The sequence below is a fragment of the Mobula hypostoma genome, chromosome 11, assembly GCF_963921235.1.
Source record: "Mobula hypostoma chromosome 11, sMobHyp1.1, whole genome shotgun sequence".
In the NCBI taxonomy this organism is placed as follows: Eukaryota; Metazoa; Chordata; class Chondrichthyes; order Myliobatiformes; family Myliobatidae; genus Mobula; species Mobula hypostoma.
This window is the reverse complement of record NC_086107.1, coordinates 96,843,068-96,865,881: the sequence shown is the minus strand read 5'-3', so window position 1 is coordinate 96,865,881 and position 22,814 is coordinate 96,843,068. Positions and strand designations below refer to the sequence as shown.

The 22,814-nt window shown below is 45.1% G+C and overlaps 1 protein-coding gene across 1 annotated transcript in view; it reads left to right on the top strand.

The window, feature by feature from the left end:
* The window catches only part of LOC134354368 (small integral membrane protein 45), a 32,006-nt gene extending 15,985 nt beyond the window's left edge, over positions 1-16,021 (top strand). The window contains exons 2-3 of the mRNA XM_063063329.1: positions 755-1,035; positions 15,028-16,021. Of these exons, the coding sequence (XP_062919399.1) occupies positions 757-963 (207 nt within the window). The 5' untranslated portion in view covers positions 755-756 and the 3' untranslated portion in view covers positions 964-1,035; positions 15,028-16,021. The remainder of the gene's footprint in view (positions 1-754; positions 1,036-15,027) is intronic.
* Positions 16,022-22,814: the final 6,793 nt, after the last annotated feature.

The following is a 22,814-nucleotide window of genomic DNA, read 5'->3' as shown; positions in this document are numbered from 1 at the left end:
CCCTGTTTCCATTCAGGGGGTCAGTGTGGACATGGTGGAGGATTACAAATACCTGGGGATACGAATTGACAATAAACTGGACTGGTCAAAGAACACTGAGGCTGTCTACAGGAAGGGTCAGAGGAGTCTCTATTTCCTGAGGAGACTGAGGTCCTTTAACATCTGCTGGACGGTGCTGAGGATGTTCTACGAGTCTGTGGTGGCCAGTGCGATCATATTTGCTGTTGTGTGCTGGGACAGCAGGCTGAGGGTAGCAGACACCAACAGAATCAACAAACTCATTCGCAAGGCCAGTGATGTTGTGGGGATGGAACTGGACTCTCTGATGGTGGTGTCTGAAAAGAGGGTGCTGTCCAAGTTGCATGCCATCTTGGACAATGTCTCCCATCCACTACATAATGTACTGGTTGGGCACAGGAGTACATTCAGCCAGAGACTCATTCCACTGAGATGCAACACAGAGCGTCATAGGAAGTCATTCCTGCCTGTGGCCATCAAACTTTACAACTCCTCCCTTGGAGGGTCAGACACCCTGAGCCAATAGGCTGGTCCTGGACTTATTTCCTGGCATAATTTACATATTACTATTCAACTATTTATGGTTTATTACTATTTATTATTTATGGTGTAACTGTAACGAACACCAATTTCCCCCGGGATCAATAAAGTATGACTATGACTCTTCCTGTACTGTCCCGTGCTCTCTGTTCCATTATACAACAAACAGAGATGTCTTCTGTCCTCTTCCTTTCAGACATGCCTCACTTCCTGGACTGGTTCGTTCCTGTCTACTTGATGATTTCCATCCTGATCCTGGTGGGGTTTGGCGCCTGCATCTACTACTTCGAGCCGGGCCTCCAGGAAGCCCACAAGTGGCGGACCCAGCGGCCCATCACGGAGAGGGAAGTTCGGAAGACCTTGATGATCCGAGACAACTTGGGCTTCAGGCCGCCTGAAGTCTGAGCCTCCCAGTGAGACCGCCACGTCTGCCCAACAGATAATCACCGTGTTCTCAACTGGCAGTGCACTTCATGGGTAAAGCAACCCCTACACCTGTTAATCACAACCAAATCCTTTAAATTGTCCTTCTTGTCATCACATGGGGGTTACAATTCATTTTTCATTTGGAATCTAAAGTTGAAATGCAGGTGAATGGTATGATTGCCTTAATAACTAATGGTGCCATTACAGCAATGTAGCATAATTATACATGTAGAAATAGTGCCAAAAATGTGATCGTATTGGGTCCACCGTCTGCAAAGCCCCAAACTCAATAAGAGATCTTAAGCCTCTGATACAGACATCTATGGAAACCCTCACTATAGGGGAGGTTATACTGTATCCACCTACTCTCCAAGGACTAGCCGACTTCCCTGTCTAGTCTCTGTGGTGAGGTCTAGTTTCCAATACCCAATGGTTGTTTGGTAGGTCCCCCTCCCTACCAAAGAGTTACCTCCGGCTAACAAAGGCGTTTAAACACAGTTTATTGCATTTTTACTGATACCCGTTTAAATTTAGACAAATAGTTATTTACACACATTTAAAACTTGCAAAGGATTTCTGATTCAAACAAAAATTTCTGAATTCCAAACGATTTATGAACGACAAAGGATTTCCAAGCACAGGTCCAATTGTTACAAACTAAAAGAACATACCAACACAGAAACCAAAGGTTGAGGAGTGAATTCCAGTTCTTCTTTCTGTCACCTTGTCTTTCGGTCATTCCTAACAATCCCCAATACTTTCCAATATTTATACTGTTTTGCTACTAGTTGACAGTTTTTACATGTGATGGTTCTCAGATACCTTTGCTGGGACAAAGTAATTCACATAGATAGTCTAAAAGCTTCTGGGGACAGAGATCCCAGGCACCCGCAATTAGTGCAGCGAGGGCCGACTCTCTGAGTACACAAATATCCTAACTATATATTGATCATACTGCGACCATGCTTGATGTGCTAAGTGACAACATAATCCCATCTGGAACCTTCCTCATCCTATCACAATGATGCAAAAGAAAACTTAGCTGTAGTTGTCTCCTTTGATGTAGACCACTTAACATAACCCCATTGGCTCAGATTTAGCCGGTGCAGACCAGAATGTCTCATGGTCACTTCACTTTGTAAATCATAATTCTTGAGTAGCCAGTCACCTGCTGTGGACCAGTTTCCTGTGCTCTACAGACAGTGCAGTTTGTTTACAATGCTGACTTTTTTAAACTCAAGACTGATTATTGCTTGCAATTTACATTAAGACTGAAGATTGGTTCTCACTTAGAAACCATAGAAACCATAGAAAAACTACAGCACAGAAACAGGCCTTTTGGCCCTTCTTGGCTGTGCCGAACCATTTTCTGCCTAGTCCCACTGACCTGCACACGGACCATATCCCTCCATACACCTCCTATCCATGTATCTGTCCAATTTATTCTTAAATGTTAAAAAAAACCGCATTTACCACCTCGTCTGGCAGCTCATTCCATACTCCCACCACTCTCTGTGTGAAGAAGTCCCCCCAATGTTCCCTTTAAACTTTTCCCCCCTCACCCTTAACCCATGTCCTCTGGTTTTTTTCTCCCCTTGCCTCAGTGGAAAAAGCCTGCTTGCATTCACTCTATCTATACCCATCATATTTTAAATACCTGTATCAAATCTCCCCTCATTCTTCTACGCTCCAGGGAATAAAGTCCTAACCTATTCAACCTTTCTCTGTAACTGAGTTTCTCAAGTCCCGGCAACATCCTTGTAAACCTTCTCTGCACTCTTTCAACCTTATTTATATCCTTCCTGTAATTTGGTGACCAAAACTGAATACAACACTCCAGATTCGGCCTCACCAATGCCTTTTACAACCTCATCATAACATTCCAGCTCTTATACTCAATACTTTGGTTAATAAAGGCCAATGTACCAAAAGCTCTCTTTATGACCCTATCTACCTGTGACGCCACTTTTAGGGAATTTTGTATCTGTATTCCCAGATCCCTCTGTTCCACTGCACTCCTCAGTGCCTTACCATTAACTCTGTATGTTCTACCTTGGTTTATCCTTCCAACGTGCAATACCTCACACTCGTCTGTATTAAATTCCATCTGCCATTTTTCAGCCCATTTTTCCAGCTGGTCCAAGTCCCTCTGGAGGCTCTGAAAACCTTCCTCACTGTCTACTACACCTCCAATCTTTGTATCATCAGCAAACTTGCTGATCCAATTTACCACATTATCATCCAGATCATTGATATAGATGACAAGTAACAATGGACCCAGCACTGATCCCTGTGGCACACCACTAGTCACAGGCCTCCACTCTGAGAAGCAATTCTCTACTACCACTCTTTGGCTTCTTCCATTGAGCCAATGTCTAATCCAATTTACCACCTCTCCATGTATACCTAGCGACTGAACTTTCCTAACTAACCTCCCATGCGGGACCTTGTCAAAGGCCTTACTGAAGTCCATGTAGACAACATCCACTGCCTTCCCTTCATCCACTTTCCTGGTAACCTCCTCGAAAAACTCCAGTAGATTGGTCAAACATGACCTACCATGCACAAAGCCATGTTGACTCTCCCTAATAAGTCCCAGTCTATCCAAACGCTTGTAGATTCTGTCTCTTAGTACTCCCTCCAATAACTTACCCACCACCGATGTTAAACTTATCGGCCTATAATTTCCCGGATTACTTTTCGATCCTTTTTTAAACAACGGTACAACATGAGCCACTCTCCAATCCTCCAGCACCTCACCTGTAGACAGCGACATTTTAAATATTTCTGCCAGGGCCCCTGCAATTTCAACACTAGTCTCCTTCAAGGTCCGAGGGAACACCCTGTCAGGTCCCGGGGATTTATCCACTTTAATTTTCCTCAAGACAGCAAGCACCTCCTCCTTTTCAATCTGTACAGTTTCCATGATCTCACTACTTGTTTCCCTTAATTCCATAGATTTCATGCCAGTTTCCTTAGTAAATACAGACGCAAAAAACCTATTTAAGATCTCCCCCATTTCCTTTGGTTCCACACATAGCCGACCACTCTGATCTTCAAGAGGACCAAGTTTATCCCTTACAATCCTTTTGCTCTTAATATACCTGTAAAAGCTCTTTGGATTATCCTTCACTTTGACTGCCAAGGCAACCTCATGTCTTCTTTTAGCCCTCCTGATTTCTTTCTTAAGTATTTTCTTGCACTTCTTATACTCCTCAAGCACCTTATTTACTCCCTGTTTCCTATACATGTCATACAACTCTCTCTTCTTCTTTATCAGAGTTGCAATCTCCCTTGAGAACCAAGGTTCCTTATTCCTATTCACTTTGCCTTTAATCCTGACAGGAACATACAAACTCGGCACTCTCAAAATGTCTCCTTTGAAGGCTTCCCACCTACCAATCACATCTTTGCCAGAGAACAACCTGTCCCAATCCACGCTTTTTAGATCCTTTCTCATTTCTTCAAATTTGGCCTTCTTCCAGTTCAGAACCTCAACCCTAGGACCAGATCTATCCTTGTCCATGATCAAGTTGAAACTAATGGTGTTATGATCACTGGAACCAAAGTGCTCCCCTACACAGACTTCCATCACTTGTCCTGACTCGTTTCCTAATAGGAGATCTAATATTGCATCCCCTCTAGTTGGTCCCTCTATATATTGATTTAGAAAACTTCCCTGAACACATTTTACAAACTCTAAACCATCTAGACCCCTAACAGTATGGGAGTCCCAATCAATATATGGAAAATTAAAATCCCCTACCGCCACAACTTCATGTTTCCTGCAGTTGCCTGCTATCTCTCTGCAGATTTGCTCTTCCAATTCTCGTTGACTATTGGGTGGTCTGTAATACAACCCCACTAATGTGGCCATACCTTTCCTGTTTCTCAGCTCCAGCCATAAGGACTCAGTAGACAAGCCCTCTAATCTGTCCTGCCTGAGCACTGCTGTAATATTTTCCCTAACAAGCAATGCTCCCCCCCCCCCACCTTTCATTCCTCTGCCTCTATCACATCTGAAACATCGGAACCCTGGAATATTAAGCTGCCAGTCCTGCCCCTTCTGTAGCCAAGTTTCACTAATTGCTATAACGTCATAATTCCACATGTCAATCCACACCCTCAACTCATCCGCCTTCCCCGCAATACTCCTCGCATTGAAATATATACACCTCAGAAGATTTTTACCACCACTCACAACCTTTCTATTAGCGGATTTGCTTGAACTTTTAACATCATTTATTTTCACCCCAGCCACACTGTCAGCTCTGGCACTCTGGTTCCCATCCCCCTGCAAATCTAGTTTAAAGCCTCCCCAATAGCACTAACAAACCTCCCTGAAAGGATATTGGTCCCCCTGTAGTTCAAGTGTAACCCATCTCTCTTGTACAGGTCCCACCTGCCCCAGAAGAGGTCCCAATGATCCTGAAATCTGAAACCCTGCCCCCTACACCAGTTCCTCAGCCACTTGTTCATCCTCCAGAGCATCCTATTCTTACCCTCACTGGCACGTAGCACAGGTAGCAATCCTGAGATTACCACCCCCGAGGTCCTGCTTTTCAACTTCCTACCAAGCTCTCTATACTCATTCTCCAGGACCTCCTCACTCTTCCTTGCTATGTCATTGGTACCGATGTGCACCACGACATCTGGCTGATCACCCTCCCACTTCAGAATGTCATGCAAGCGCTCAGAGACATCCTTGACCCTGGCACCCGGGAGGCAACAAACCATCCTGGATTCTCTGTCACGACCACAGAACCTCTAACTATCAAGTCCCCTATCACTACCGCTCTCCTCTTTTTCCACCCTCCCTTCTGCACTGCAGAGCCAGACTCAGTACCAGAGATCCGGCTACTGCAGCTTGTCCCAGGTAAGTCATCCCCCGCAACAGTATCCAATGCGGTATACTTGTTGTTGAGGGGAATGGCCACAGGGGAACCCTGCTCTGCCTGCCCTTTCCTCTTCCCTCGCCTGACAGTGACCCAATTTCCTGTCCTCTGCTCCTTTAGCGTAACTGTCTCCCTGTAGCTACTATCTATAATCTCTTCATTCTCCCGAATGATCTGCAGGTCATCCAGCTCCTGCTCCGGTTCCCTAACGCGGTTTGTTAGGAGCTGCAGCTGGATGTACTTCCTGCAGGAGTCGTTGTCAGGGACACCGGAGGGCTCCCTGACTTCCCATATCCTGCAAAAGGAGCATTCCAACATCCTGCCTGGCATTCTCTCAACTCTAAACAATCTGAACAAAAAACTTACCGGAACCTACCCTGACCTCTGCCTGTTCTCGACGAAGCCTGTTGAGCCAAAGCCGTCCCACTCTAACTCAGTCCACTCCGACGATGGCCGCTACAATGATGGTCGCTGTATATGGTGGTCTGCTTTTAAACCTTGGCACGCTACGTCACGCGCCTGCGCAGTGCAGACCCTTCTCCCCGAGCAGTGTTTAAAAAAAATGACTTTTTCTACCCGATTTCTTCACTCCCTTCTTCTCAGCTGCTTGCTTCGACTGAAACAAGAACCGTTGAAAATTTCTCTTTTTAAACCTTGGCGCGCTACATCACGCGCCTGCGCAGTGCAGACCCTTCGCCCCGAGCAGTGTTTAAAAAAAAATTTTTCTACCCAATTTCTTCACTCCCCTCTTTTCAGCTGCTTGCTTCGACTGAAGTTGGGCAAAGATATTGGTTAGAAATTTAAGACCATAAGACATTGGAGCAGAATTAGGTCATTCGGCCCATCGAGTCTGCTCCGCCATTTGATCATGGCTGATCCATTTCACCCTCAACCCTATTCTCCTGCTTTCTCCCGGTAACTTTTCAAAAATTTATCAACTTCCAGTTTAAATACACTCAATGACCTAGCTTTCAAAGCCAGCTGTGGCAATGAATTCCACAAATTCATCATCCTCTGGCTAAAGAAATTCCTCCTCACCTCCGTTCTAAACTGACGTTCCACCATTCTGAGGTTGTGCCTCCTGGCCCTAGGCTTGCCCACTATAGGAAGCATCCTCTCCGCATTCACTCTCACTCGGCCTTTCAACATTTGATAGGGTCCATTGAGATCCTTTTATCTTTGACATAAACAATGCTGACCCTCTGGAGGGTCACACTGCCGGGCTAGAAAGCTGAGGTTGGCAATAAGCTTCTCAATCCCTAGAAAGTAAATTTCTGTCACAAAAAAGTAGGTAGTTTTACTAGCAAATAACTATACTCCTGTGGCTGCCATTATCATCACTCAGAGAGGAACGAGCCCAGTCAATGATGGACTCCACAAGAATTGTTCTCACCTTTAAATTCACTAAAGTCTCTACCGAGGACCAAGGATCTAATTGATACAAGTGGCATAGGAAACACTCCACTGGGACCTGGCTTCTCCATCGATCAAGCAGCGGTGATGGATCAAGAGTAGCTAGAGAGAAAGTCCTGGCATTTGGAATTTTACTTAGCAGATGACAAACCATTGGACCAAATAATGCCGGATTTGGCAGGGGTGGTCGGCAGTTTCCCTAGGCAGCCACTAGTGCACCGATGCAGAGGCTGAGCCAGCCGACCTTTGGCCCTCTGTGCCAATTGGTCTTCAGCTGAAATGCCACCCTGAGGTTTCACCCCACCGTTCCGCGAGAACCTCAGGGGGGTCTGACTGGTAAAGGCTAGGATGGAGGGCATTCTTAAATATCTTTGATAGTGATTTAAAAACTTAATGGAATTGACTTAAATAATTTTTAAATCTTTTTAACTTTCAAACTTTTTGAAGATTAAGACAACACATTAAGAAATTATTAAAACAATTTTAAAAATAAGTGAGAAGTTACCTTGTGCTGCAGCCCCTGTCAAGCGCTGAGGGTTCTAGGCTCTGCCTTTGAACCATATGGAGCCCAGTGGTGAAGAAAGGAATGGATGACAGGCATCTGTCATCAGGCTTGGAGGTCTGGATAAATTCAGACCATGCTGACCAGGCAGCAGCTGAGTCCAGGCTGTTCTGTTTGGAAGCAGCATCGTGCCAACTCATTTTGCCCATTAACAGAGGCACTCGAGTTTCTTTGATGAGTTTTTTAATCCCATGAAACACTTTTTTTTTTAAAAGCTGGCCAGTTAAAAATTGGGAGTGTGGGGATGGGGGTTCCCAAGTTAGCTAACAGAAATAATTACAGCACTGTTGGATTAAGGAAACTAGATCCCTGTTCAGAGTCTCTCGTCTGGTTTTCATGAACAAGACAAAATCGCTTCCAACTTCTGAAAACCAAAACAACTGCAGATGCTGGAAATCTAAGATTAAAAACAGAGAATGCTGGAAACACTCAGAACAGAGTAAGAAGAGAAATAGGGTTACATTTTCAGGTCAAAGACCTCTCACCAAAAGCCAGAATGAGACAATAGAAGGGTGTTAAAATGCAGGGAAGGTGGGACGGGAGTTTGACCCTGATGGGGTGAAAATGAGGTAATCAAGTTTACCTATTCAATGAGTGAAGGGAGCAGTTGGAGAGTGAGAACAGAGGCAATGGTGGGAGTTGCAAAATGTTGAGCAGGAGGACATGCCTGGTAGGTCAGACTGGGAATGTCCTCCACTCCCTGATGAAAACAAAAAGAAAACTTCTCCAAGCATCACAATTTTGTCATGATGGAGAGGTTTATGACATCCTGAGCGTGATAGCATCTGGAGCTTAGTTCCTGGTAAGGCCACCCAAGGCAGTAAGGTCAAAGAGGAGGTTCTACACAAAGAGCAATCCAACCAAGACCTCAACAGTGGAGCTGGCAGTAGGTGATGATGCGTCACAATGACAGCGAAGAGTCCCCAGCCATCTTGCATTCCACCCTACTGGACTCTGGTCCTGATTGTCAAAGACCATGTGGTGGCTGCCGTGCATCAGATTCCCCATATTAAACAAAGTCCACGCACAGGTGTTTGCCATTCAGGAAATAATCCCGTGGGAGAAATTTATACTCGATTCAAGTGATCGCCTTACTATTACTACAAAAATTTTAAAAAATACCAACAAGTTGAGCCCATCGAATAGGTGGAGAAATCAAGTTCACACATATCATTAAAGTAAGGAAGATTGCTACATTTCCTGTTCCACACCAGCCAGCTGGTCAGCCCAGGCCTTCAGTACTTGGCCAGGTACTCCGTCTGGACTGGATGCTTTCCTTGGATTCATTATCTTGAAGGCAGCCCGCACATCATCTTCAGATACTGAGACCAAAGGACCATCAGGAGACATGGGGCACGCAATGTTTCCTCCCTGTTCTGATGGTCAAGGTGAGCATAGAAGGAATTGAGCTCATCTGGAACTGAAGCTCTGCTGTCCCCTATGTCACAAGTTTGAACTTTGTAGGAGTTTATTGCATTCAAACCCTGCCACAGCTGTTGAGCATCCCTCATTGATTCCAGTCTAGTCCAGAATCTCCACTTCGCCCAAGAGATGGCTTTCCGGAGATCATACCTGCACCTCTTGTGGTGTTCTTGATCTCCAGGCTTGAATGCCTCTGATCTGGATCTCAGCAAATTCCAGATTCCATGGTTCATCCAGAGCTTCTGATTGGGGTAGGCTCTGAACAACTTTGTGGGGACACACTCATCCACATCTGTTGTAATAAAGTACGAACAACCCTCATTCAGGTCCTCAGATCAGGTCTCCAACACAGCCCAGTCCACTGACTCAAGGCAATCCTGTACCGGTTCCTCTGCCTTAGTTGTCTTGATTTCTGAAGGCTTGCTCTTTTGACTCTGTCTGTATGCAGGTAGCAGGAGTACAGCTAGATGATCTGACTTGCCAAAATGTGGTCTCAGGAAGGAATGATAGGCATTCCTTATCGTAGTGTAGCAGTGGTCACAATGTCACAACGAGGTAGTTTGTGAGGTCAAGAGCCCATCTTATCATACTAGGGACTATTCAGTAGTCTTAAAACAGTGGTCATTTGATTCCAATCAATTGGTTTATAGAAACATAGAAACATAGAAAATAGGTGCAGGAGTAGGCCATTCGGCCCTTCGAGCCTGCACCGCCATTTATTATGATCATGGCTGATCATCCAACTCAGAACCCCACCCCAGCCTTCCCTCCATACCCCCTGACCCCCGTAGCCACAAGGGCCATATCTAACTCCCTCTTAAATATAGCCAATGAACTGGCCTCAACTGTTTCCTGTGGCAGAGAATTCCACAGATTCACCACTCTCTGTGTGAAGAAGTTTTTCCTAATCTCGGTCCTAAAAGGCTTCCCCTCTATCCTCAAACTGTGGCCCCTCATTCTGGACTTCCCCAACATCGGGAACAATCTTCCTGCATCTAGCCTGTCCAATCCCTTTAGGATTTTATACGTTTCAATCAGATCCCCCCTCAATCTTCTAAATTCCAACGAGTACAAGCCCAGTTCATCCAGTCTTTCTTCATATGAAAGTCCTGCCATCCCAGGAATCAATCTGGTGAACCTTCTTTGTACTCCCTCTATGGCAAGGATGTCTTTCCTCAGATTAGGGGACCAAAACTGCACACAATACTCCAGGTGTGGTCTCACCAAGGCCTTGTACAACTGCAGTAGTACCTCCCTGCTCCTGTACTCGAATCCTCTCGCTATAAATGCCAGCATACCATTCACCTTTTTCACCGCCTGCTGTACCTGCATGCCCACTTTCAATGACTGGTGTATAATGACACCCAGGTCTCGTTGCACCTCCCCTTTTCCTAATCGGCCACCATTCAGATAATAATCTGTTTTCCTATTTTTGCCACCAAAGTGGATAACTTCACATTTATCCACATTAAATTGCACCTGCCATGAATTTGCCCACTCATCCAACCTATCCAAGTCACCCTGCATCCTCTTAGCATCCTCCTCACAGCTAACACTGCCACCCAGCTTCGTGTCATCCACAAACTTGGAGATGCTGCATTCAATTCCCTCATCCAAGTCATTAATATATATTGTAAACAACTGGGGTCCCAGCACTGAGCCTTGCGGTATCCCACTAGTCACCGCCTGCCATTCTGAAAAGGTCCCGTTTATTCCCACTCTTTGCTTCCTGTCTGCTAACCAATTCTCCACCCACACCAATACCTTACCCCCAATACCGTGTGCTTTAAGTTTGCACACTAATCTCCTGTGTGGGACCTTGTCAAAAGCCTTTTGAAAATCCAAATATACCACATCCACTGGTTCTCCCCTATCCATTCTACTAGTTACATCCTCAAAAAATTCTATGAGATTCGTCAGACATGATTTTCCTTTCACAAATCCATGCTGACTTTGTCCGATCATTTCACCGCTTTCCAAATGTGCTGTTATCACATCCTTGATAACTGACTCCAGCAGTTTCCCCACCACCGACGTTAGGCTAACCGGTCTATAATTCCCCGGTTTCTCTCTCCCTCCTTTTTTAAAAAGTGGGGTTACATTAGCCACCCTTCAATCCTCAGGAACTAGTCCAGAATCTAACGAGTTTTGAAAAATTATCACTAATGCATCCACTATTTCTTGGGCTACTTCTTTAAGCACTCTAGGATGCAGACCATCTGGCCCTGGGGATTTATCTGCCTTCAATCCCTTCAATTTACCCAACACCACTTCCCTACTAACATGTATTTCGCTCAGTTCCTCCATCTCACTGGACCCTCTGTCCCTTACTATTTCTGGAAGATTATTTATGTCCTCCTTAGTGAAGACAGAACCAAAGTAGTTATTCAATTGGTCTGCCATGTCCTTGCTCCCCATAATCAATTCACCTGTTTCTGTCTGCAGGGGACCTACATTTGTCTTTACCAGTCTTTTCCTTTTTACATATCTATAAAAGCTTTTACAGTCTGTTTTTATGTTCCCTGCCAGTTTTCCCTCATAATCTTTTTTCCCCTTCCTAATTAAGCCCTTTGTCCTCCTCTGCTGAACTCTGAATTTCTCCCAGTCCTCAGGTGAGCCACTTTCTCTGGCTAATTTGTATGCTTCTTCTTTGGAATTGATACTATCCCTAATTTCTGTTGTCAGCCACGGGTGCACTACCTTCCTTGATTTATTCTTTTGCCAAACTGGGATGAACAATTGTTGTAGTTCATCCATGCAACCTTTAAATGCTTGCCATTGCATATCCACCGTCAATCCTTTAAGTGTCATTTGCCAGTCTATCTTAGCTAATTCACGTTTCATACCTTCAAAGTTACCCCACTTTAAGTTCAGAACCTTTGTTTCTGAATTAATTATGTCACTCTCCATCTTAATGAAGAATTCCACCATATTATGGTCACTCTTACCCAAGGGGCCTCTCATGACAAGATCGCTAATTAACCCTTCCTCATTGCTCAAAACCCAGTCCAGAATAGCCTGCTCTCCAGTTGGTTCCTCGATATGTTGGTTTAAAAAACCATCCCGCATACATTCCAAGAAATCCTCTTCCTCAGCACCTTTACCAATTTGGTTCACCCAATCTACATGTAGATTGAAGTCACCCATTATAACTGCTATTCCTTTATTGCACACATTTCTAATTTCCTGTTTAATACCATCTCCGACCTCACTACTACTGTTAGGTGGCCTGTACACAACTCCCACCAGCGTCTTCTGCCCCTTAGTGTTACGCAGCTCTACCCATATCGATTCCACATCTTCCCGGCTTATGTCCTTCCTTTCTATTGCGCTAATCTCTTCTTTAACCAGCAACGCCACCCCACCTCCCCTTCCTTCATGTCTATCCCTCCTGAATATTGAATATCCCTGAATGTTGAGCTCCCATCCCTGGTCACCCTGGAGCCATTACAGAATGTCTCTCTGGTGCTTCCCACTCCCTCCCCTCTCCCTTCCCAACCATGAATCCCCTCTCCCTGCCCCCTTCCCACTCTCAGTCCACAATACAGACCCAAATCAGAATCAGATTTATCATCACTCACATCTTGAAATTTGTTTTTTTTTTGCTACAGCCGTAGTGCAGTACATAAAATTAAGACTTCTACTGTGCAAAAGTCTTAGGCACCCTCGCTATATACTGTATATGTGTCTAAGAGTGTCGCACAGTACTTTAGCAACAGAATTAGGCCATTTGGCCCATCAGGTGTGCTCCACCAGTGAAGATGGGATTTCCAGGGGCTGAACAGACAAATGTTTGTGGTGATACCTAAAGCAGAACTGGACCCTGTGGAAGAGAAAGAAATCTAAAAGAAAGAAAAGAACATCATCTCTTATTTTGTTGGGAAATAATTTTCAGAAAATTCAGGGATAAGGAGAAAGCTCAGGTAGAATATAATATCCTGCAATAAGTGAGATTACAATTCTGTAGGATACTTCGACTCTTGGGCCAGTGCCCTAAGATTAACACGGTAGCTAGTGGTTAGCACAACGCTTTACAGTACAGGCAACAAGGGCTCAACTCCCACCGCTGCCTGCAAGGAGTTTGCATATTCTCACCGTGACTGCGTGGGTTTCCTCCGGGTGCTCCAGCAGGCTGATTGGTCATTGTAAATTGTCCTGTGATTAGGCCAGGGTTAAATCGGGGGATTGCTCGGTGGCACGGCTCAAAGGAAGTCAGGAGGGCCTATTTCACGCTGTGTCTCAATAAATAAATTAATTAACAAAAATCCAATTTTGAGTCATAAGAGGTGATCGATCTGAAATACTTCTTTTCCCGAAAAATGAAAATTAAAAGAACTCTTAATGTTCCAATATTTTTAAAAATTACAGTCTTAACAAATCAATTTGCTATTCATTAATGGACTTGGCAGATGATTCAACACTAAAGTAAGAATAGAGTTCATATGACTTCATTGTGGAAGTGGGGGCGGGGAAGTTTCAATTTGATTGAATTTATGAAGCAGAGGTGGATTATACACAGTATTTGTGAATGGAATTAGCTCAAGTTCTTTTTGGGGGAGAACAGGCTTGATGAGTATAACCTGAAAAGCCTTTATGTACACTATCCTTCCAGAGTCTACTGAGAGCCGACTGAAGTTCAAATTGGGCTCAGGCTCAGGAAGATCACATTCCGCGCTGCACCCACCTAGAGTCCGATAACATAGAAATCTACAGCACATTACAGGTTCTTCGGCCCATAATGTTGTGCCGGCCATGGAACCTACTCTAGAACTACCTAGAATTTCCCTACCGCATAGCCCTATACAATATTTTTCTAAGCTCCATGTACCTACCTAAGAGTCTCTTAAAAGACCCTATTGTATCCGCCTGTACCACCTTCGCTGGCAGTGCATTCCACTCTAGTTCACGCAGACCATGGCTCTCCTACAGACTCCGTAATAAATCCTCTGAATGACTAGCAGCTAATGGTATTGCTTTTAACAACTCAGCCTCTCTACAAATATCGATAGGAATAATTCAAAGGAGGTCAAAGCCATTCAGCGTAAAATTGCTGGGGTTAAAAGCTGTCTCATGCACAGGGGGTGACTGCTGCACAAAAAAAAATCCTTGTTTTAATGTTGTTTTCCATGAAGTAATAACGAACTGAGAGAATCTTCTGCCACATCGTCATTGTAGGATTTGTGCTGATATTCTGACGGTGGGAACCCTTCCTTTCATCACTCAGTGGCCCTGCTACAAAATACTATCTCTGACATAGATTTTGTTTGGGGGGGGGGCGCTTTGTCGAGCACTTTCACTCCATCCGCAACAAGCAGGATCTCTCGGAGACCAACCTCTTCCAATCCCCATTCCAGCACATTGCTCCGAGGCCTCCTCTACTGCCACCATGAGGCCACTCTCATGTTGGAGGAGCAACACCTCATATTCCATCTGGGTAGCCCCAAAACCGATGGCACAACCATCAATTTCTTTAACTCTTCCCCCCCCCCCGCCCCGCCCCGCCATCAAGTTATTCTGGTCTCCTTCCCAGTCCTGAAGAACAGTCGCAGCCCGAAACGTCGACTGTTTATTCCTCTCCATAGATGCTGCCTGGCCCGCTGAGTTCCTCCGGAATTTGGTGCACGTTACTCTTCATTTCCCGCATCTGCGGAATCTCTCGTGTTTACAAAATGCCACCGTTTTCAAAGTGAATCCAGATTTACTTGATACCAACTCCACTGACTCAAGGTGCTGCCGGGTTTTGTTTTGCAGGTCTGAGTAGGTGATCCGGATCTATTGTGGATTCCTCTTGGTTTAAATACTTCTATCCGGACGCCAAATTCTACTGACCATGAACTTTGCGGAGCTTCCCGACGCTTAGTCTGGAGCTCATAATCCTCACGTTTGAGGTTCACTGCGAGACACCAACCGGTGCACGTCAATCGTATAAGTTTGCTTGCGTAAAATTAACTGAAGTAGCCGTGTTACAAATATATAAATGAACCTAGAATGCTTTTGGTCGTCTTCGGAATGTAATGAAATACCTTTCCTCACTTGAAAGCCATATTTACCACTGATGGCGTGCAATGGTTTGTAAAGCTTAATTAGGTAGAAACCTGCCATTCCGCCAAATGATCAATACCCACATTGTGTGTACAATACTGCAGTCCCCCGATAAGGTTCCTACCACAGATCTGTTTGTGGAAGCAATATAACCCTGACCATTTAGATGTTGACAACCCAATTGTACCTCTATTCGAGAATCCAAAATAAACCTATCCATTCTGACAATTGCAGTCCAGAATTCACCCCTGTGTATAATCCAAACTCAAAGCAAACCATTCAGTGTAATCCAACCAATTCATCTGTTTGAAAAAAAATCGCAATTGCCATCCGCACGAGGTTAAATCAGCAGCTACCCATTCAGCGAGATCAAAAGGGTAAGAGAATTACGATATTTGACTAGTTCTGCTCTCAGTCGCATCGTTCAGTGAATTCAATTCAATCAAGCCTCTCCCACGGTTCCATCATCCACACAACCCCATTGGGGCTGATGTATTTTACCACCCTAAGCTTTAATACCCTGGCAAGTGCAATATTGAATCCACATCATCTGTCTATGCAGTAGTAAACACCCAAATGTGTAAAAGATTCGCTCAGTCTGAGTTGATTCATAAATTGTGAGAAGATATCTTTATGTTTGCAAAGATAACCTGTCTACAGGTTGTCAGGCAGCATTTGAGCATGTCTTAAATAAAAATATCGTGGTCAACTGATTTGTCTTTCGGTCTAATTCGTTAAAAGCCACAGAAGCACGAAGTGGTCAATACTATGTAGCAAGACACACAAAACGAACAGTAAAGCCAAAGCAGGCTAAGGTTCAGCCGGATATAGAGAGCATCACCCATTTCTTTGCAAAGAGTAGCGTAATTTATTGACCTTCTGGGATATAAAGGCAGCGGGTCAGCTGCCCACAGACTCATTCAGCTAAATTTCCCACGCCTTAGAGAGGATCATGAAGAAAAATGGGATAATAAGATTTACATCCTTACCCTTGTCCAAAGAAATCCCTCCGTGAATGGGGTAGTTGTCAATCAGTGTCTATCATTTTAGCTTTAAGAGCGTCAAAAATCCAGATGTTAGATTTGGAAGTATTTAAATTCCAGTGGATCGCAAACTGTTATTGCGCCCCAATCAGCATGATTCTTAAAGGTCTATTATCTTTTCTAAAGGAATAAGAGGATTTGGCAGAAGAGTTAAACTCTTTAACAGCTATTTCCCTTTAACACAGCAGAAAATTGCTTGTTACACGGCACGTGTTCCCATAGTAACCTTGTTGCCACCAATCAAAGCAGGACGGAGAAACAATGGCAGTGGCTGTCTGCTGGGAGCCAGTAGTTCTCTCTCTCTCTCACACACAACAGATAACATAGCTTCATCTCCAGCCCGGTACAAAATTAGATCACTTATTTTTACTCATGGGATAGTAGGTTGGTAATGTAACATAGTCGTAGCAGAGCCAGCAAGGAGAGGTGAGTCCAGCTGCAGTTTTTGGGCATAATTGGTCTCATCCATTCCTTCATTGGATCCAGGTGCCCTATTTTCCAAGGAACCAGATTTACCCTGAGCTGAGATTTCTTGGTTTCAGAGTTTAAATCATATTGAAGACGTTAAGAGGTTATTGAGTCAGAGAGTTAGAGAAGACTACAGCACATAAATAGGCTCTTTGGCACATCCAGTCTGTGCCAACCTGTTTTCTGCCGATTCCCGATGAGCCCATTCATATACTGATCCAAACTTCTCTTATTTCCTTATGTGTTCCACACTTCCACCACCCTCTCAGTGAAGAAATTCCTCCTCAGTTTCCCCTTAAACATTTCACCATTCACCCTCATCCTATGACTCACCCAACGTCAGGGGGAAAAGCCTGCACGTAGGTACCCTACCTATACCTCTCTAAGATCTCCCCTCGTTCTCCTATACTCCAGAGTACAAAGCCCAAACCTATTCAATCTTTTATAAATCCCGAGTCCTGGCAACATCCTTGTAAAATTTTTTTCTGCACTCTTTCAACTTTTTAACATGTTTCCTGTAGGTAGTTAACCATAACTGTGTGCAATTCTCCAAATTTGGCCTCGCCAACATCTCGTACAATTTAAACATTACACCTGCACTGTGCTTTGATTTATGAAGACCAATTTGCCAAAAGCTCTCTTTATGAAATATAACATCGAAACATAGAAATCTATGGCGCATTACAGGCCCTTCAGCCCACAATGTTGTGCCGACCATGTAACCTACTCTAGAAACTGCCTAGAATTTCCCTATCCCACTTTCAAAGAATTCTAGATCAGTATTTCCAGATCCCTTTTCACTGAGTTAGACCATAAGATAGAGGAGCAGAATTCAGCCATTTGCCCCATCGAGGCTACTCCACCATTTCATCATGGCTGATCCAATTTTCCTCTCAGCCCCAATCTCCTGCCTAGAGTATTGTGTGCAGTTTTGGTCCCCTAATCTGAGGAAAGACATCCTTGCCATAGAAGGAGTACAAAGAAGGTTCACCAGATTGATTCCTGGGATGGCAGGACTTTCATATGATGAAAGACTGGATCGGCTAGGCTTATACTCGCTGGAATTTAGAAGATTGAGGGGGGATCTTATTGAAACATATAAAATTCTAAAGGGATTGGACAGGCTAGATGTAGGAAGATTGTTCCCGATGTTTGGGAAGTCCAGAACGAGGGGTCACAGTTTGAGGATAAAGGGGAAGCCTTTTAGGACCGAGATGAGGAAAAACTTCTTCACACAGAGAGTGATGAATCTGTGGAATTTTCCGCCACAGGAAACAGTGGAGGCCAGTTCATTGGCTATATTTAAGAGGGAGTTAGATATGGCCCCTGTGGCTAAAGGGATCGGGGGTATGGAGAGAAGGCAGGTAGAGGGTTCTGAGTTGGATGATCAGCCATGATCGTACTGAATGGCGGTGCAGGCTCGAAGGGCCGAATGACCTACCCCTGCACCTACTTTCTATGTTTCTATGTTTCTCCCCGTATCCCTTCATGCCCTGACTAATCAAGAATCTATCAGCCTCTGCTTTATATATACGTAAAGACTTGGCCGTTGCAAAGAATCCCACAGATTCACCACTCTCCGGCTAAAGAAATTCCTCCTCATCTCCGTTCTCAAAGGACACCCCTCTATTCTGAAGCTGTGTCCTGTGGTCTTAGACTCTCCCACCATAGGAAACATCCTCTCCACATCCACTCTATCAAGGCCTTTCACCATTTGATAGGTCTCAATGAGGTCACCCCTCATTCTTCTGAATTCTAGTGAATAGAGGCCAAGAGCCATTAAACACTCTTCATATGATAAGCCGTTCAATCCTGGGAAAATTTTTGTGAACCTCCCTTGAACCCTCTCTAGTTTCAGCACATCCTTTCTCAGATAAGGGACCCAAAACTGCTCACAGTGTTCCAGGTGAAGCCTCACTAGTGTTTTACAAAGTCTCAACATTACATTCTTGCTTTTATATTCTACTCCTCTTGAAATGAAGTCCTACCCTGGTTTGTCCTCCCAAAGTGCAACACCTCACTGTCTGCATTAAATTCCACCTGGCATTTTTCATTCCATTTTCCCAGCTGGTCCAGATCCTGCTGCAAGCTTTGATAGCCTTCCTTGTTGTCACTACATTCCAGTCTTCGTGTCATCTGCAAATTTACTAACACAATTTGCCACAGCTCAGGCTCCCTGTTTCGGGGTCAACCACGGATTCTGCCTCCTAACTGTCCACGTTGTTGGTGCAGTGCCACTATTATGCAAGCCAGGTCAGTAGGATATGGAGAGCAAGCTGTTGCCCATGTAGCAAGCTCCCCCTCTCTACACAGTTGTTGAGTCCAGAGGAACGGCAGAGACCGATGCAGTTTGGCACCAGCGCCATTGCAGGAGGTGTCAGTCAGCCCTGAACTCAATGTTGGACTGCCTTAGGGACTCCTGCTCCAGATTTTCTCCTCAGGGTTTACTCCCAAAGCCTTCCTCACGAGTGGGTATACCCACAAAACAGCACAGTTTTGAGATCAGAGTTTTCCTTCTCCTAGATGAGCTGCCAACCACAGCTGATGAGCCCCATCTCCCCAGAGCGATAAGTTTTAAGGCACCAGTAACCCAGCTTCTTCTCCTGTCAGTAGAAATGGTTCCTCCAAGCTTCGTAGTTAAGCCACGTGTGAAGGCCAGGAGCTAGACTTGGTTGTCAGAAGCTATTTGATATGCACGCCATTGGGAGGATTTAGTAGGTAGTGGGAGCTTATCCACATGACCCACCACAACCCCCTTCCAGCTATACCAACCTTAAGGAATTTACCACATTATTAATTAAGTCAATATCATTAAATCATTAATACAGATGCAAAACAATAAGGTCAAGTGAAGTATTCTTCTCATTGTCATGACAATCCAAGAAAGGTCCAAGGTCTGGAGGTGCAAGATATTGTAGATGCTGGAACCAGGAACAACAAATAATCAGCTGGAGAAACTCAGTGGGCCGAGCAGCATGTGTGGAGGAAGGAAATTCTCAACATTTTGGAGGGCAGAGAGAGCAGTAGCACCTTCAGACAAAACCACTCAGTGGGTCAGGGTCTGGCCCCAGCCATCAGGGGGATGAGATGTTACACCTAAGGTCCCGCACATCCCTTCTGGTGAGTATTACAGATCCCCAGCACTTCTTTTGCAATAAGCCAGGGCAAGGGTAGGGATTTTGGGGGGGTGGGGGAATCCTTGTGTCAAGACTGTATTTATACCTTCACCAATGTCACTGCCATAATAAATTATCTGCACGCCGTCATTTTACTGATAACCTGAACTTCGTGCGCATGACTGGCGGCTATGCTTTCTACAATACACGTGCGTCTCTTCAAAATAACCTCACCGGGTACAAAGTGCCATCTGCCTTCTCGAAGCTTCTCCATCACTACTCCTTCAAAGCTTCCTTCAATGGGGGAAAACTTCCTTCTTTTCTTCCTTTCCTGATCCTTCTCACCGATCTGCACCGCGACCCCTTTAGCACCGTTAGTTCAGTCTCTCTTTCCTTACTGCCTGCTCCTCCATCTCTGGCAGTGTTCAGGTCTTCCTTCATCATGTCAGTAGCTTTCTCTTGGGTTTCATTCCTGTCAGTCATGCAAGTCCCGGGCGGAGACTCAGCAATACCGTCACACTCGGATGTAGAAGGATTCTTCATTGCTGTTTCCGTAACAGTTTTGTTTTACCACTCAGGGTTGTAAGCCATAGGCTGAACCTCCGAACTTAGAGGATTGGTGGTGTCACGTACCCCGTGACGGGAATAAAGAACCAGCAGAGATGGAAAACGCTTTGGAGTCGGGTATTGCTATTAAATAATGATATTTAGTAGTAACCACGCAATACAATAATATAAATGCAGATAAATCAAACAGATTAGCAATGATTATATATAAGTACGCATATCAGTAAGTGTGGAAATATATGAAAATCAAGCTTCTTCAAGTCTAGGGGTAAAAAGATACGGTCTTACAATGATGAGTAAATTTCAGTTCAGTTCAGTTTGTGGTATTGAGTTGAGTAGTGATGGAGAGAGAGAGGGAGCGATTTGAGACTTCAGGTGAGCTGACACCATCGATCTTCTCATTGTCCTCCGAAATCCTTTAAAAGTCACCGACTGTGACCACGACAAAGAGGACCAGTTTTCTGTGGTGGAGCTATCACCCAGGCAAGGGTTGTCACATGGACAACCCCCCACCAGTCAACCCCTTTCCTTTTCACTGCAAGAGCCACTGATCGATCTGCCTGATTGATCCTCCAAAAACCCACTTTTTCTGCAGGCACAACAAAGCTCATTCAGTGTCCAAAACATGTGCCTGAGGTCTATCATCTGACCTCCTATTTTATCTTCCCGTGCTGAGCATCAACTGTCACTCAAATAACTCCTCCTTCCTCTCTCTGTGTAAGAAATGTACAAGCAGGCAAACATCCTTGAAAAAAGTATAAACAACCTGTGAGCAGTCTTCATCTCTCTCTCTCTCTCTTTTAAAAACAAGTTGTTGGTGTTAAGTAACTTTCTCTCTCTCTCTCTCTTTTCCAAAAGCACAGTTCATAGGGGTAATCGAGCACAGTTTATAGGGGTAATTCAGGAGCCCGTCACAGTGGAGCACTCTTCATCTGGCCTCTGCCCTCTGACCTGTTTGGCATGGGTAACCCTACCAACAGGCAAAACATAAAGCCCTGGCTCCAGCCAATGTAGCTCTCCGGGTTATTGAGGCACGCAAGCCTCCAAACCCAACGACGAGGTTGAGGTCCTCCTGGGGTAGTCACTCCTAGGCCTGGCAGAGCATGATCAATCGCATGACAAAAGCTTACGTTTGAGCCTGTGTGTGTTCGTGGGAGGGTCCCGCCAACTTTCCCCATGTCGTTCCTCTTTGGCCAGCCTCTGTCATTGAGCTGGGGACACAGGAGAATGCAGGTACTGGAACCCCGAGCAACAGACGAAGGGCTGGACAAATCGATCAGCATCTGTGGGAGGAAATGGAAATGACGATGTTTCAGGTCATCTGAACTGAAAGATAGAGGGGAGATAGCCGATGTTAATTTATGAACATTGGGGTGGAGTAAGAGATGGCAGGTGATACGTAGATCCAAGTGAGGAAGCCAGATGGAGAAGGGGAGAGTGGAGACAGGGGTAGAGGCAGGGAGGTGATATGGAGGCAATAAGGGGCTGCAGATAGGATAGGAAGGTGGAACATGGAGCCCAACTCTCCAGCTTCAGATAGCCAACAACACCCCCTCTGTCTCCTTTCTCTCTCCTCCTGATCTACCCAATTCTTCCTACACCCATTCCAGCCCCCATCTCCTGTTTCTTTCCCCTCCACCTCCCAATTCATCTGCCATCACACACGCACTCCTTCCGGGTCTGTTTCCATCTTCTGCTTCCCCCCATCTCCCTCCAGTATTCGATTCCATGTTCCACCTTTCAGATTCCACTACCTGCAGCTTGCCTCCACCCATCTCCTCCCAGCAATGGTTGCTATTTTCACTCTTGCCTTCTCCATCCGCTGATCAGCCCCCCTCACCTGGATCCACCTATCACCCGCCAGCTCTTGCCTCACCGCTTCCCCTCACCTCTTTATACTGGTTATCCCCCGTTCAGTCCAGACGAAGGGTCTGGACCTTGGGTTTGGCCGGTTCCTCCACAGACGCCAGACGCTGTCTGACTCCAGCACTTGGCTTGTTACTCTCTCACTGGGCCTGTTGTCTGGGCACCTTCCAACTGAGGGGAGAATTCTCTTCTTGTCCGTCCATTCCTTATCAATTTAATAGGTCAGCTTTGATTTAAGGGTACATCCCCAGAAATCGGGCCTTTGTAATTTAACTCCTGTGTGTGTGTGTGTGTGTGTGTGTGTGTGTGTGTGTGTGTGTGTGTGTGTGTGTCTACAGTATATACAACTATGGAAAAGTACAGAGTAGAACCGTGCGTGCTTGACAAGGTCATCAACCCAATGTCATAATTCAGTTTTCCTGTCCCCATCTGACCT